The sequence below is a fragment of the Cricetulus griseus genome, chromosome 3, assembly GCF_003668045.3.
Source record: "Cricetulus griseus strain 17A/GY chromosome 3, alternate assembly CriGri-PICRH-1.0, whole genome shotgun sequence".
NCBI lineage: Eukaryota > Metazoa > Chordata > Mammalia > Rodentia > Cricetidae > Cricetulus > Cricetulus griseus.
Window position 1 is genome coordinate 274,153,503 of NC_048596.1, and position 12,739 is coordinate 274,166,241.

General features: G+C 53.0%; 1 protein-coding gene across 1 annotated transcript; it reads left to right on the plus strand.

Annotated features, from left to right (window-relative positions):
• The first annotated feature begins 266 nt into the window (after positions 1-266).
• Fgfr4 (fibroblast growth factor receptor 4) lies at positions 267-11,998 on the plus strand. Its single transcript, XM_035441542.1, has 17 exons — positions 267-396; positions 1,056-1,319; positions 1,411-1,491; positions 1,603-1,769; positions 3,536-3,659; positions 4,160-4,350; positions 4,473-4,611; positions 4,945-5,138; positions 5,220-5,365; positions 5,449-5,570; positions 9,383-9,493; positions 9,591-9,781; positions 10,218-10,340; positions 10,446-10,516; positions 10,762-10,899; positions 11,130-11,235; positions 11,349-11,998. The coding sequence occupies exons 1-17, from the start codon at positions 315-317 to the stop codon at positions 11,478-11,480; spliced, it is 2,382 nt and encodes a 793-aa protein (XP_035297433.1). The 5' UTR covers positions 267-314; the 3' UTR covers positions 11,481-11,998.
• The last annotated feature ends 741 nt before the right edge of the window (positions 11,999-12,739 follow it).

Sequence of the window (12,739 nt, forward strand, 5' to 3'; positions counted from 1 at the left end):
AGAAAAGAATCCTAAAACTGCTCTTTCTGTGAAGACATGCCAGGGTCTCAGTGGGACTCAAGGCAAGCAGGAAGTCCGGCACACCACCCCCTGCAGAACCTCCTATGGAGCGGTCTTGGGCACTGGCAGCATCAGTGCTGCTCCCAGCCTTGGCCCTGCTGCTGACTGGGGTTTGGAGGAGCTGGCTGACTGCTTTCTTTCTGTCTGTGTCCTCACCAGAAAAGAGAGCAAATGTAACAGGAACTCTTTCCCCCTGTTTCAGGAAGGCGGTCAGTGGGGAGTCTGGCCTGGGTCCTGAGAACAGCTGGGAGGAAATGTGGCTGCCATGGGTCCTATTGAGCATCCTTCTGGGGACACCAGCTGTGTTTCTTGATGCCTCTGAGGAAATGGAGCTGGGTATGGGCTGTAAGGTGGGAGAGGGTGGTGGGGAAGGGCCTCTGGCTGAGCAAAGCTGGAGAGGACCCAGGCCTTGGCCCTAAGAAGGTGGCAGCAGGGCCAGGCTGGAGCACTGAGATTCACTGTCTGGCTCCCAGCAAGCACCCTCCTGTCTGTATGTCTACAAGAGAGGATTAGCCTTGCAGGGCACAGAGCCTGGGCTCGGCTGCAGAGCCAGTGGTGAGCCCCTCGGCTGCGTGTTTATGTGTGTGTTTCTAAGTATGCACCGGGTGTGTTGGTTGGGAGGTGCAAACAGCATGTGTGATGTGTGTAGTGAGTATAGTTTGCCTCAGAAGCGTGGCATGTGTCCTGTATGGCACCTATAGCATGTACCCTGTGTGGTGTGTGTGTGTGTGTGTGTGTGTGTGTGTGTGTGTACATTTGGGGCAGAAGCATGTCTAGCATGTGTGCCAAGTGTGTGTGTGACAACTCCTGGAAAAAGTGTGGCATTGGCCCTGGGCAAAGCATTTGTAGCATGTGGTTCTGTGTATGGGAACAGCATGTGTCACAGGATCTTTGTGTTCCATGTGTGTAGCATGTTCTCTGTATGCAGGGGGAGGGGAAGGAGCTTACCTCGGATGGAGCTCTGAGTGTCATTGACTTCTGCCATCTGTCCCCAGAGCCCTGCCTAGCCCCGGCCCTGGAGCGGCAAGATCAGGTGTTGACTGTGGCCGTAGGGCAGCCTGTGCGACAGTGCTGTAGACGTACTGAGCGTGGTGGTCATTGGTACAAGGAGGGCAGGCGCTTAGCGTCTGCTGGACGAGCACGGGGCTGGAGGGGCCGCCTGGAGATCACCAGCTTCCTCCCTGAGGATGCTGGCCAATACCTCTGCCTGGCACGTGGTTCCATGACCGTCTTACACAATCTTACCCTGATTGTGAATGGTAAGAGGTTCTGACAGGGCGTTTAAAGGGTGCCTTGGGAGAGAAACTCTCTTCTCTTAGACTTCAGATGCCTTCCTTTGTTCCCGAGGAGACTCCTTAACCTCCATCAATAGTGATGAGGACCCCAGGACCCTCAATGGCTCCACAAGTGGGCATGTTTACCCCCAGCAAGGTTGGTATTTCTTTTCAAGAACTCAACCCTGCTACCCATCTGGTTACTGAGAAGAGACCTGTGTGGGAGCCACGGTCACCTTAGAGGTCCTAATTACTCTTCTCCCTCCAGCACCCTACTGGACACATCCTCAACGCATGGAGAAGAAACTGCATGCAGTGCCTGCCGGGAACACTGTCAAATTCCGCTGCCCAGCTGCAGGCAACCCCATGCCCACTATCCGTTGGCTCAAGGATGGACAGGCCTTCCATGGGGAGAATCGCATTGGAGGCATTCGGGTGAGTCTGGGCTTCCAAGTCCATCTGCCCCCCATTTTCATTTCCCCACACAGACCAATATATCTAATGAGGAAGGTAGTCGCAGAGCCCCAGACAATGGACAGCTCTGGCACAACCTCCCTCCCCATTTGCCACTCACATATTCTGCCCTCTCAGCTTTAGCAACGGCTAACCCTTTTGCGTTCTGGCGGAGTTCTCATTATTGATGACGACATTTATGGGGGAGAGGCATCACAGATTTGCTTCTGTTATCTTTGTTTATGTGTGAGTAAATACTATGTGCATTGGGGCCCACTGAGACTAGAAGAGGGTATCAGATCCCTGGGGGCTGCCTGGTGTGGGTGCTGGGGAGTAGCAGCAAGTGCCCCTAAACACTGAGCCACCTCCCCAACCTGGATGCTGCTGGTTTTGTTTTTGTTTTTGTTTTGTTTTTTGAGACTGTTTTTTGAGGCTATCTCTGTCTAGCCCTGCCTGCCCTGGAACTCATTATGTAGACCAGGCTGGCCACAAAACTCCCAAAGAACTGCCTGCCTCTGCCTTCCTGGTGCTGGGACTAGAGGCGCTCACAGTCTCACCTGGAGTGATGATGCTGGGTTGAGACAGGGTTTTACTGTAGCGTTCTGGCTGGTCTCCTCCCATAAAGTGAGGAGAAAGATTGACTGGTGGGCATCACAGGCTTCAGCACCTCGCTTTGAGGCTGGTGCTCACGGACTGAGCTCTGTGCAGTAAAGAGGAACCCGAGACGCTGAGTGGGCAAAGAATAGCACGATGGTTCTCAACCTGAGGGTGCCACCCCTTTGGGGATCAAATGACTTTTCACAAGGGTTGCATATCAGATATTTACATCACAATTCATAACAGTAGCAGAATTACAGTTATAAAGTAGCAATGAAAATAATTTGTTCGCCGGGTGTTGGTGGCGCACCTCTTTAATCCTAGCACTTGGGAGGCAGAGGCAGAGGATCTCTCTGAGTTTGAGACCAGCCTGGTCTACTGAGAGAGTTCCAGGACAGCCTTCAAAGCTACAGAGAAACCCTATCTCGAAAAAACAAAACAACAACAAAAAAAATAATTTTATGGTTGGGGTCGCCACAACCATGAGGAACTGTGTGGTCTAGCACCAAGAAGCACACCTAGGCAGGGTACAGCTAAAACTCAGGGCCCAAACTAGGCCTCAGATGCTGTTTTTTGTTTGTTTTGTTTTGTTTGTTTGTTTGTTTGAGACAGGGTCTCACTGTGTAGTTCTTGACTGGCTTGGAATTCATTTTGTGGTCCAGACTGGCCTTGAACTCACAGCCTCCTGCCTTTGCCTTCCAAGTGCTGTGCTGACATTATAAGTGTGAACCACTATGCCTGGCCTCCAGACACTTATTATTTGGGGGATTTATTTATTTCATGTGCATGAATGTTTTACTCTGCATGTATATATGTGTACTATGTATCTGTCCAGTGCCTGCAGAGGTTAGAAGAGAGAGTCAGGTCCCCTGGAACTGGAGTTACAAATGGCTGTGAGCCACCGTCTGGGTGCTAGGAATCAAACCTGGGACCTCTAGAAGAGTAGCCATTGCTCTTCATTGCTGAACAATGGCCTCCAGCCCCACTCAGACACTTCCTACAGCATTTTTCTCTGTCTAGGGATCTCTGGCCTTGGTCTGGTCCTCTCAGGGCCTAAGGAGACTGAGAAGAGCCATAGGCAGGTTCTGTCCTCCCTCTGTCTGGCTCTCCCCAGTTTAGTGGTCCCCTACAGACACTTCCTCTGCTTCCAGCTGCGCCACCAACACTGGAGCCTGGTGATGGAGAGTGTGGTCCCCTCAGACCATGGCACGTACACATGCCTCGTGGAGAACTCTCTGGGCAGCATTCGCTACAGCTATCTGTTGGATGTGCTGGGTGAGCGGATGGGCTGGGGTAGGACAAAGAGTGTTACTTACCTTGGGCTCCATCCTGCCCTCAGGGTGGGTATCTTGTCTTGGAGACAAGATGGAGTCAGTTTTAGATGAGTCAAATGGCTCTAAGGATCAGAAGGAAGCAAAAGGGCCTGTGGACTGAAGGAGAAGTCTGCCTGAAAGTGAGAAGGGCACCACCAGGCAGACGGCGCGGGCTGGATTCAGTTACTAAGGAAGCAGCGTTAGTGGCGGGTGTGTGCCGTGAGCGCAGCATTTATGGGGGTGGGGGCAGGCTGTGGAAGCTTTGTGTGAGTCTGAGACGCTGTCCTGGACCTAGAGGCAGTAAAGCCATAAGAGGTTGAAGGAGGGTGAGCAGAAGAGACGGGGTCTGAGCTGCAAGTCCAGAAGGTCCTTCCCTTGAACTGGGATGGTGGCTGGGGCAGGTAAACTGGGTGATTTCATGGGCGCCACCGGTCAGGGTTGACGGCTTGGCCTGGCCCCCAGAGCGGTCCCCGCACCGGCCCATCCTGCAGGCGGGGCTCCCAGCCAACACCACAGCTGTGGTTGGCAGCAATGTGGAGCTGCTGTGCAAGGTGTACAGTGACGCCCAGCCCCACATCCAGTGGCTGAAGCACATCGTCATCAACGGCAGCAGTTTCGGCGCTGACGGCTTCCCCTATGTACAAGTCCTGAAGGTTCCGTTCCTGCGAGCGCCTGGGCCCCACCCTTTCCCCCTGGGGTGGGATGGTCCCCAACCACCCTCCCAGCTACAGTGTGGCCCCTGACCCTCCTGTGACCCGGCCTGTCGCTGCTTCAGACAACAGACATCAATAGCTCAGAGGTAGAGGTCTTGTACCTGAGGAATGTGTCAGCTGAGGACGCGGGAGAGTACACCTGCCTGGCGGGCAACTCCATCGGCCTTTCCTACCAGTCAGCGTGGCTCACGGTGCTGCCAGGTGAGCACCTGGGAGGCCTGGGAGAGGCCACAGGCTATGGCCTGTTGGGTGGGCAGTTTCCTTGGCCTGTGGGGGTACAGTATTTGTTTGTTTGGGGCACTGTACATGTTAGATTAATGCTTTCTCGCTGAATCCAACAGGGATATGTGTCTGATTTTACATGACTGTCCATGTGGCCCTCAGGGGTATAAGACTTTGTGTAACTGCCACTTTTTCAGTGTGTGTCCCTTTATGTGTTGGTAGCTATGGGGACCTAAGGTGGGGGAGGGGGAAGGCTGACCCATGGAACACTGACCACTCAGTTTCTCTATGTCCTTGTAACGGTGAGAGCAGAGGAAGACGTCACGTGGACCACCACAGCATCTGAGGCCAGATCCACAGACATCATCCTGTATGTGTCTGGTTCACTGGCTTTGGCGGTGGTCTTGCTGCTGGCCGGGGTCTATCACCGACAAGCAATCCATGGCCACCACTCCCGCCAGCCTGTCACCGTACAAAAGTTGTCCCGTTTCCCTTTGGCCCGACAGGTACTGTGCCTATCCCCAGCCCCTGCCCTATATGGCTCTCAGCCTGGCCCCAGCAGGCAGAACAAATCCCCCACTTTGCAGTTCTCTTTGGAGTCCCGGTCCTCTGGCAAATCGAGCTTGTCCCTGGTACGAGGTGTCCGACTGTCCTCCAGTGGCCCACCCTTGCTCACAGGCCTTGTGAGCCTAGACCTACCTCTGGACCCACTTTGGGAGTTCCCCCGGGACAGGTACACTGAGCAGAGTAAGGATGGGAATGCCAACTCAAGAGTGGTACCCACAGATCTGAGCCATGGGTCTCCTTCATCTCCAGGCTGGTGCTCGGGAAGCCCCTGGGCGAGGGCTGCTTTGGGCAAGTGGTTCGAGCAGAAGCCTTCGGCATGAACCCCTCCCAGCCAGACCAAACCAGCACCGTGGCTGTGAAGATGCTGAAAGGTATGTGTGGCTACCTGGGCAGGGCATGCTGGGACCAAACTCTGCTGCTGGTGTTGTAATTTTAAAAAAGCACTGCAAGAGAGAAAGATACCATGCAACAGAATTCAAGTGGAGGGTTTTTTGTTTTTGTTTTGTTTTGTTTTGTTTTTTAATTAAGGAAAGGGATCATAAAAGGGGGAAAAGAGAGGGGGAGACCAACCTCTGGGGACAGGAGCAGTGGGAGAGAAGAAAGAGAGGCAGAGAGGCAGAGAGAGAGAGAGAGAGAGAGAGAGAGAGGGAGAGGGAGAGGGATAAGAGATGGGCAGGGCCCTTTTAAAAGGGAAAGTAGTGAACGTGCACAGGTGGTGCTCTTAGTGGCTGCAGCTGTCAGAACCCCGAGGGCAGGCCAGAACAGATGCCTGAATGCTAACATCTGGCCTTGGCAAGTGACTTCTGAGCCTCACTTTCTCCTCGTATCTCTATTGGGATAAATAATGGTCCGTTGCCTCTCAGGCTGGCGTTCAGAGGATGTGTCTGGTACACAGGGCTTAGTAAATTTTTGATACAGGGTATGAAATTTTTTTTGCTTAAGGCTGAGTCACAGTCTAGCCTGGGCTGACATGGAAGTCACTCTGCCATTCAGCCCAGCCTGGAACTCATAGTGATCCTCCTGAGCACTGGAACTCCACCTGGCTAGCTCAGTAAACTTTAACTGCTGGGTGATGATCCCTATGAGATGTGTGGTGACTAGGGCTCGGGCCTCATGTATCATCCTCACGTGTCTTCTCATCAATCCCACTAAATTACACACCACCATCACATAGTCCTCCCATCCAAGTCTGTATTGATCAACTCTGTTTAAAAGCCCCAGTCTCAGGGCTGGAGAGATGGTGCAACCATTACTCTTGCAGAGGACTCAAGTTCAATTCCCAGCATCCACATTGATGTGGGCAACTTAAAACCACCTACCTGTAGCTCCAGCTCCAGGGATTCTGACATCTTCTCTGACCTCTGAAGGTACCCCACACACATGGCACTTGTGCGCGCGCGCACGCGCGCGCACACACATACACACACACACACACACACACACACACACACACATTGCCAAGTTCATGGGTCTTGGGGCAGATACTTGGGATTCTAAGACAATAGGATTATAAAACCAAGGCCTGCCTAGGCTACAGATTGATACAAGTCCAGCCCAGACAACTTAGTGAAACCCTTTTTCAAAATCTGAAGAGGACTGGCTAAGTGTCTTGTAAAACGTGCCAGGGCTGACATACAATCCCTCAAAAAAAAAAAAAAGCTGGGACCTCATGCAATGTCCCCAAAGTGTCACTTAGCATTTGTCCATAGGAATCTCTTTTATTTTATTTTTTAAAGTTTATTACTTTTTTAGACAGGGTCATACTATACAGTCCTGGCTGGCCTGCATAGACCAGGCTGGACTTGAGTTCACAGAGCTCTACTTGCCTCTGCCTCCCAAGTGCTGGGATTTAAGGCGATTGTTGTCTTTTGTGTGTGATGTGTGTTTAAGTGTGGGCATGTGTGAGCACATATCATACTGTGCACATGGCTGTCAGAGAACAACTTCTGGGAGTCAACTGCAGGAAACAAACTCTTGTTATCAGGCTTGCACACTGAGCCGTTATCAGGCTTGCACACTGAGCCATCTGTCAGCTCCTTTATGATTTCTTCTATGCATTTATTATACATATATATGTATTTTATTGTTGTTGTTGGTAGCTTTTTGAGACAATGTTGTTTCTCTGTGTGGCCCTGGCCATCCAGGAACTCTCTCTCAGACCAGGCTGGCCTTCAACTCACAGAGATCAGTCTGTCTCTGCCTCCAAAGTGCTGGGATCAAAGGCATGTACGCCCAACAAGCCACTCAGTTTACTGTTTTATTCTGTGTAAATCATATTCATGCTTACTCAGTCTTTTGCTGTTTGATATTACACCACTTGGTCATAGCCATCTTGCTGCTGCCCCCCCCCAATCCCCGCACTTAGAACCTGCTGCTGCTGCCGTCCCCAGCCACCTCTGCAAGAATAGCCCAGCCACTGGATTGCCCCCCTCCCCCACGTCTGCACAGCTGGAGCCAGCTGGCACTTTCTGGGAGGCAGTGATTGTGAAATAGGCTTCTTTATATTGATGTGTGGCTAGGATAAGAACCATGTCTTTGTCCCAAGGCTTCAGGTCCGCCCTGGGGGCCTAGTCCTTGTCCTTAGCCCTGTCTTCTCAAGGGAAGTCACGGACGTTTCCTTCCCAGATGATAATAGGACCTCAGGGCACTTCCTAGGAACTGTCACCTCACCCAAGCACTAGATAACACGACTTCCTCCTTCCTGTCAGGAGCTTCTACCTCTCTCCCACCCCTTGGACCTGCTCATAGAAAGGTCAGCTCTTGGAGATCTTTCATGTTTCTTCCTTGAAACTTGTGTGAGGTATTCTGCTTCATAAAAGACAAGCCTGAGGTTCCAAGAGGTTAAGAGACGTGTGAGTATGTGTGAGGTATGTGTGCGCTAGGTGTACGTGTGTGGGGGGCGGGGTATAGATGTACAGTACCAGCTGTCTTCCTCTATTACCACCTTACGGTGTTTTTGTTTTTGTTTTGTTTTGTTGTTTTTGTTTTGCGAGACAGGGTTTCTCTGTGGCTTTGGAGCCTGTCCTGGAACTCACTGTGTAGACCAGGCTGGCCTCGAACTCACAGAGATCCACCTGCCTCTGCCTCCCAAGTGCTGGGATTAAAGGCGTGCGCCACCACCACACGGCCACCTTGTGGTTTTGAGACACAGTCTCTTGCTGTTTCAGCTACATGAACTGCCTCTACTCCTGTACCACAGGTGTTAGGGCCGCGTCTGCCGTACTGCTGCACCCGTAGCTTTTATGTGGGTGCTAGAAATCCAAACTCAGGCCCCCATATTTGTTCAGCAAGCACTTTACCCACTGAGCATTTCCCCAGACCACTAAAGGAATTATTTAAGCCAGGCGTAGTGGCACATGTCTTTAATCCCAGCAATCAGGAGGGTGAGGCAGGAAGATCTCTGGAGTTCGAGCCCAGCCTGGTCTACAGAGCTAGTTCTGGGACAGCCAGGGCTACATAGAGAAACAAACACTGCCTTGAATAAATAAATAGGATTTCTTTTCTCTTTCTTTCTTTTTTTCTTTCTTCCTTCCTTCCTTTCTTTCTTTCATATGTGTGTGTGTGTGTGTGTGTGTGTGTGTGTGTGTGTGTGTGTATTCCTGACTGTCCTACAGTTTGATAAGTAGATCAAGCTGGTCCCAAATTCATAGAAGATTACAGGTGTGAGCCACCATACCTGGTCTGGAATTATTATTTTTTAAGCAGTTACTTTTTTGGGAGAATGTCATCCACGAGTATTGTATGGGGGTATCATCTCTACCCCATTCTATCCTCCCATGCTTCCCACTCCTTTTCAAATTCATGACCTCTTCTTTAAACACACACACACACACACACACACACACACACACACACACTCACTCACATTGTTGAGGGTTTTTTTTTTTTAATCTTGTGTAGCCCAGGCTAGCCTCATATTCATCAAGCAGGCCCTCCCATGCCTCGTGGTATGCTGTGGGGAGTACTGAATGCAGAGATCCATGCTAGGCAAGCACTCTATACTCTGACCGCATCCCTAGCTCTAAAAGGCTTCTTTTGAGGCACACAGCCAAGCAGGGTTTTAACCCAAGCCTTGCTCCAGTGTTCCTTGACCTGCCCCTGCCCCCGCCCCCCACACACACACCCTGTGCTGCTCTTGTGGAGTTGAAGAGCAGCTTCCTCAGTCCAGTTGTTGGCGTTTCAGACAATGCCTCTGACAAGGATTTGGCAGACCTAGTGTCTGAGATGGAGATGATGAAGCTGATCGGACGTCACAAGAATATCATCAACCTGCTGGGAGTCTGCACTCAGGAAGGTAGGGCAGGAGCCGGGCGGGCACAGGCGGGCAGTTGGGATGCAAAGACACAGTCTTGCCAGTCTTCCCAGCGCCTGGCCCATGCCTACCCCTGTAGGGCCCCTGTATGTGATTGTGGAATGTGCTGCCAAGGGAAACCTTCGGGAATTCCTCCGTGCCCGGCGCCCCCCAGGCCCTGACCTCAGCCCTGATGGGCCTCGGAGCAGTGATGGGCCACTCTCCTTCCCGGCCCTGGTCTCCTGTGCCTACCAGGTGGCCCGAGGCATGCAGTATCTGGAGTCTCGGAAGGTGTGGACAAGAGACAGTTCTAGTGTGCTCTGGGCCACTCTAACTCCTCCATCTCACACCTCCGTGCTGGTGGCATTGAATGTCCTCAGCTGCTCCTTCTCTCCCTGTCCACTGCGCTGTCCTTTACACGTTGCTCCTTCCAGATGCAGCTAACCCTGCACGTCCCCACTCGTTACCCTGCATGTCCCCACTCTCTCTTCAGCTATCCTCTAACCCATGGGTACGGCAAATGCAGCCATGGCACAGGTGTGGGTTCTGGACAGACACACTTCCTTTTCTCTCTCTGGTGCTGGGGAAGCAGCCCAGGCCTCTGCCCATTCCATTTCTCATCTGTCCAGGGGGTGAATGACTCCAGCCCCTGGGCTAACTGTGAAATGATGAGCACAGCTCCCAGACATGCGTCCTGATACACCTAAGTTCCCTGCCTTCCTCTTAGTGCATTCACCGAGACCTGGCTGCCCGAAATGTGCTGGTGACAGAGGACGATGTGATGAAGATTGCTGACTTTGGGCTGGCCCGTGGTGTCCACCATATTGACTACTATAAGAAAACCAGCAATGTGAGGGCCAGGGCAGAGCGCATGGAGGGAAGTGGAGGCTGGGCCTGGCATGGAAGGTATAGGTCTGTGCAACTCAACACCATTGTCCCCACCACCTTCCTCCAGGGCCGCCTGCCAGTCAAGTGGATGGCTCCTGAGGCCTTGTTTGACCGTGTATACACACACCAGAGTGATGTGTGAGTCCGGGAGCTGGGATCTCAGATATCAGCCGTCATTGTCCCTCCCTTCTAAAAGGGCCCTAGCCAAAGTCACAAGATCATAGGAGTTCTTCTGATTAGGCCTGGGACTTGTGTGGGATCAGACTCCAAAGAAATGAGTGCCCCTCCCTATCCCCAGGGGTGGGTCATGACTGCAATAGCCCCTACCACAGCCTCAGGGAGGAAGGACGGTGGGCCCTGCTCAGCCCTATTTCTGCCTCCAGGTGGTCCTTTGGGATCCTGCTGTGGGAAATCTTCACTCTCGGGGGCTCCCCATACCCTGGCATCCCAGTGGAAGAACTGTTCTCACTGCTTCGAGAGGGGCACAGGATGGACCGGCCCCCGAACTGCCCCCCAGAGTTGTAAGGACACCCTCCCTCACTCCACTTTCCAGACCTCATCCTCTGCCTGGCTTTGGCCTCATAGTCATAGAGCAGCACCGTCTCCTCTCCCTCTCCTTGACTCTTGTCACCCTGGGTCCACCCTCCCGCTGAATTGCCCTGTTTATCCCTTCAGGCCCCTGAGGCCCAACCCCAGGGAGCCTGCAGTCCTGGCTTTGCCTTAGACACAAGTGTCTTTGACTCATTCCCAGGTACGGGCTGATGAGGGAGTGTTGGCATGCAGTGCCCTCTCAGAGGCCGACATTTAAGCAGCTGGTGGAGGCGCTAGACAAGGTCCTGCTGGCTGTCTCTGAAGAGGTACTGTCCACTCCTGCCTGTGTTCTCTCTCCACCTGCTCCCTTGGCCTAGACACACACACATGAAGCATCCTGTCCCAGAGGCTGGAAGCTGACCAGCTTTGTTCTTTGCAGTACCTTGACCTTCGCCTGACCTTTGGACCCTACTCTCCCTCCAATGGGGATGCCAGCAGCACCTGCTCCTCCAGTGACTCTGTTTTCAGCCACGAGCCAAGCCCCTTCCCTTTCCCTGGAGTGCAAACGTGAGCTCGGGCACAGTGTTGTGTATGAGCGGGTAGGTCAGCGGCCCCTCGTAACTCAGATGCAGCCTGATACAGCCTTCCATGTTGGCAACACCAAGCTTCTGACTCGAGGCTACTGCTGTCCCAGATCTTCTGGTCCTGCTCTGGGGAGGTCCGTGCTTGGTCCTAAGGTTCATAGTTCAGGCCTTCTGTTCTAGCTTTATGTTCCCAACCCAGAGTTCAACTCTAGTCTCAGGGTCCTGACCCCGCCCTTGGACTTTTCTTCAGAGAAGCTAAGTGTTAGGGCTTCATGTCCTGGGCCTTGGCACTTAGCTTCCATCTCAGGGGCTTACTAAGCCTGGCTACAAAGCTTTTGTCCCAAACATTTCTGCTTCCCCAAACTACCTAGAGGTTGGAGGCCTCTGGACCTCCTTGGCCCCAGCCCCCAAGCCTCACCCCCCCATTGCTTGTCCCAGCATCTTGACAGAAGGAGCACCAGATCTGGTGTCCCTGAGAGACTAGAAGCCTGTGGAAAACACAGAAGATGGCATTTTATAAATTATTCTTTTGAAATAAATCTGTGTGCCTGGTGTGTCCCCTGAGGGGCAGGGCGTAGGGTGGAGAGCTTCCCCATTCTGGGGGTTCTGTCTGGGTGACAGAGACTGAGGAATGTATGCCAGGCCTTCAGTTGGCTTCCACCTCCAACTGTGCCATGGCAGACCCAGTGTATGCACCCCTGCCTTTGTCCACTCAGCCTTCAGAACCATCCTTGTGTATGCAATGGTGTGAGTGAGGGTTCATGGGTAGAGGAGCCCATATCGCACCATCTGTAAGGCAGGCCCTCGTGTCCTCCACATGTGCATGTGGACATGCTTGGCCACAGCTGTCCTCGAGGGAGCTGGCGCCCCTCCCCCATCTGTTCAGCATTAACCAAACTGACCGTCAACACAGCATGAAAACCTGAAACCAGCCTCCAGCCACTGCCTGCTCCCACGATCTGGATCTGCCAGCTCAGGCTCCGGGCTTGTGGGGGCCGTGCCCGCCCTGCCCTGCCCTGGCCCGGCTCCCAGGCAGCAGCTGCTTGCTGCCTAGCTGAGCTGCAGCTGTCCCCACTTGCACGATACTCCCCAGAGGCTGCCACAACCCTGTTCTCAGTCTCCCCTCTCAGAGGGATGTGCTTCCCAGAGCGCTGAGCCTGGAAACTCACTGGACTCCATGTTGGTCGTTTCAGTGGCTCCCTGTCCCTGAACCTTAGGGTGGGCCGTGGAGAGGCCAAAAGCAGTC

What these genes read in the sequence shown, in the direction of transcription:
- Fgfr4 (XM_035441542.1), top strand. Translation starts at nt 315, where the DNA reads ATGTGGCTGCCATGGGTCCTATTGAGCATCCTTCTGGGGACACCAGCT. An exon ending in GTTTCCCTTTGGCCCGACAG is followed by an intron (nt 5,139 to 5,219) that starts GTACTGTGCCTA and finishes CCCACTTTGCAG; the next exon opens with TTCTCTTTGGAGTCCCGGTC. An exon ending in CCGAACTGCCCCCCAGAGTT is followed by an intron (nt 10,900 to 11,129) that starts GTAAGGACACCC and finishes ACTCATTCCCAG; the next exon opens with GTACGGGCTGATGAGGGAGT.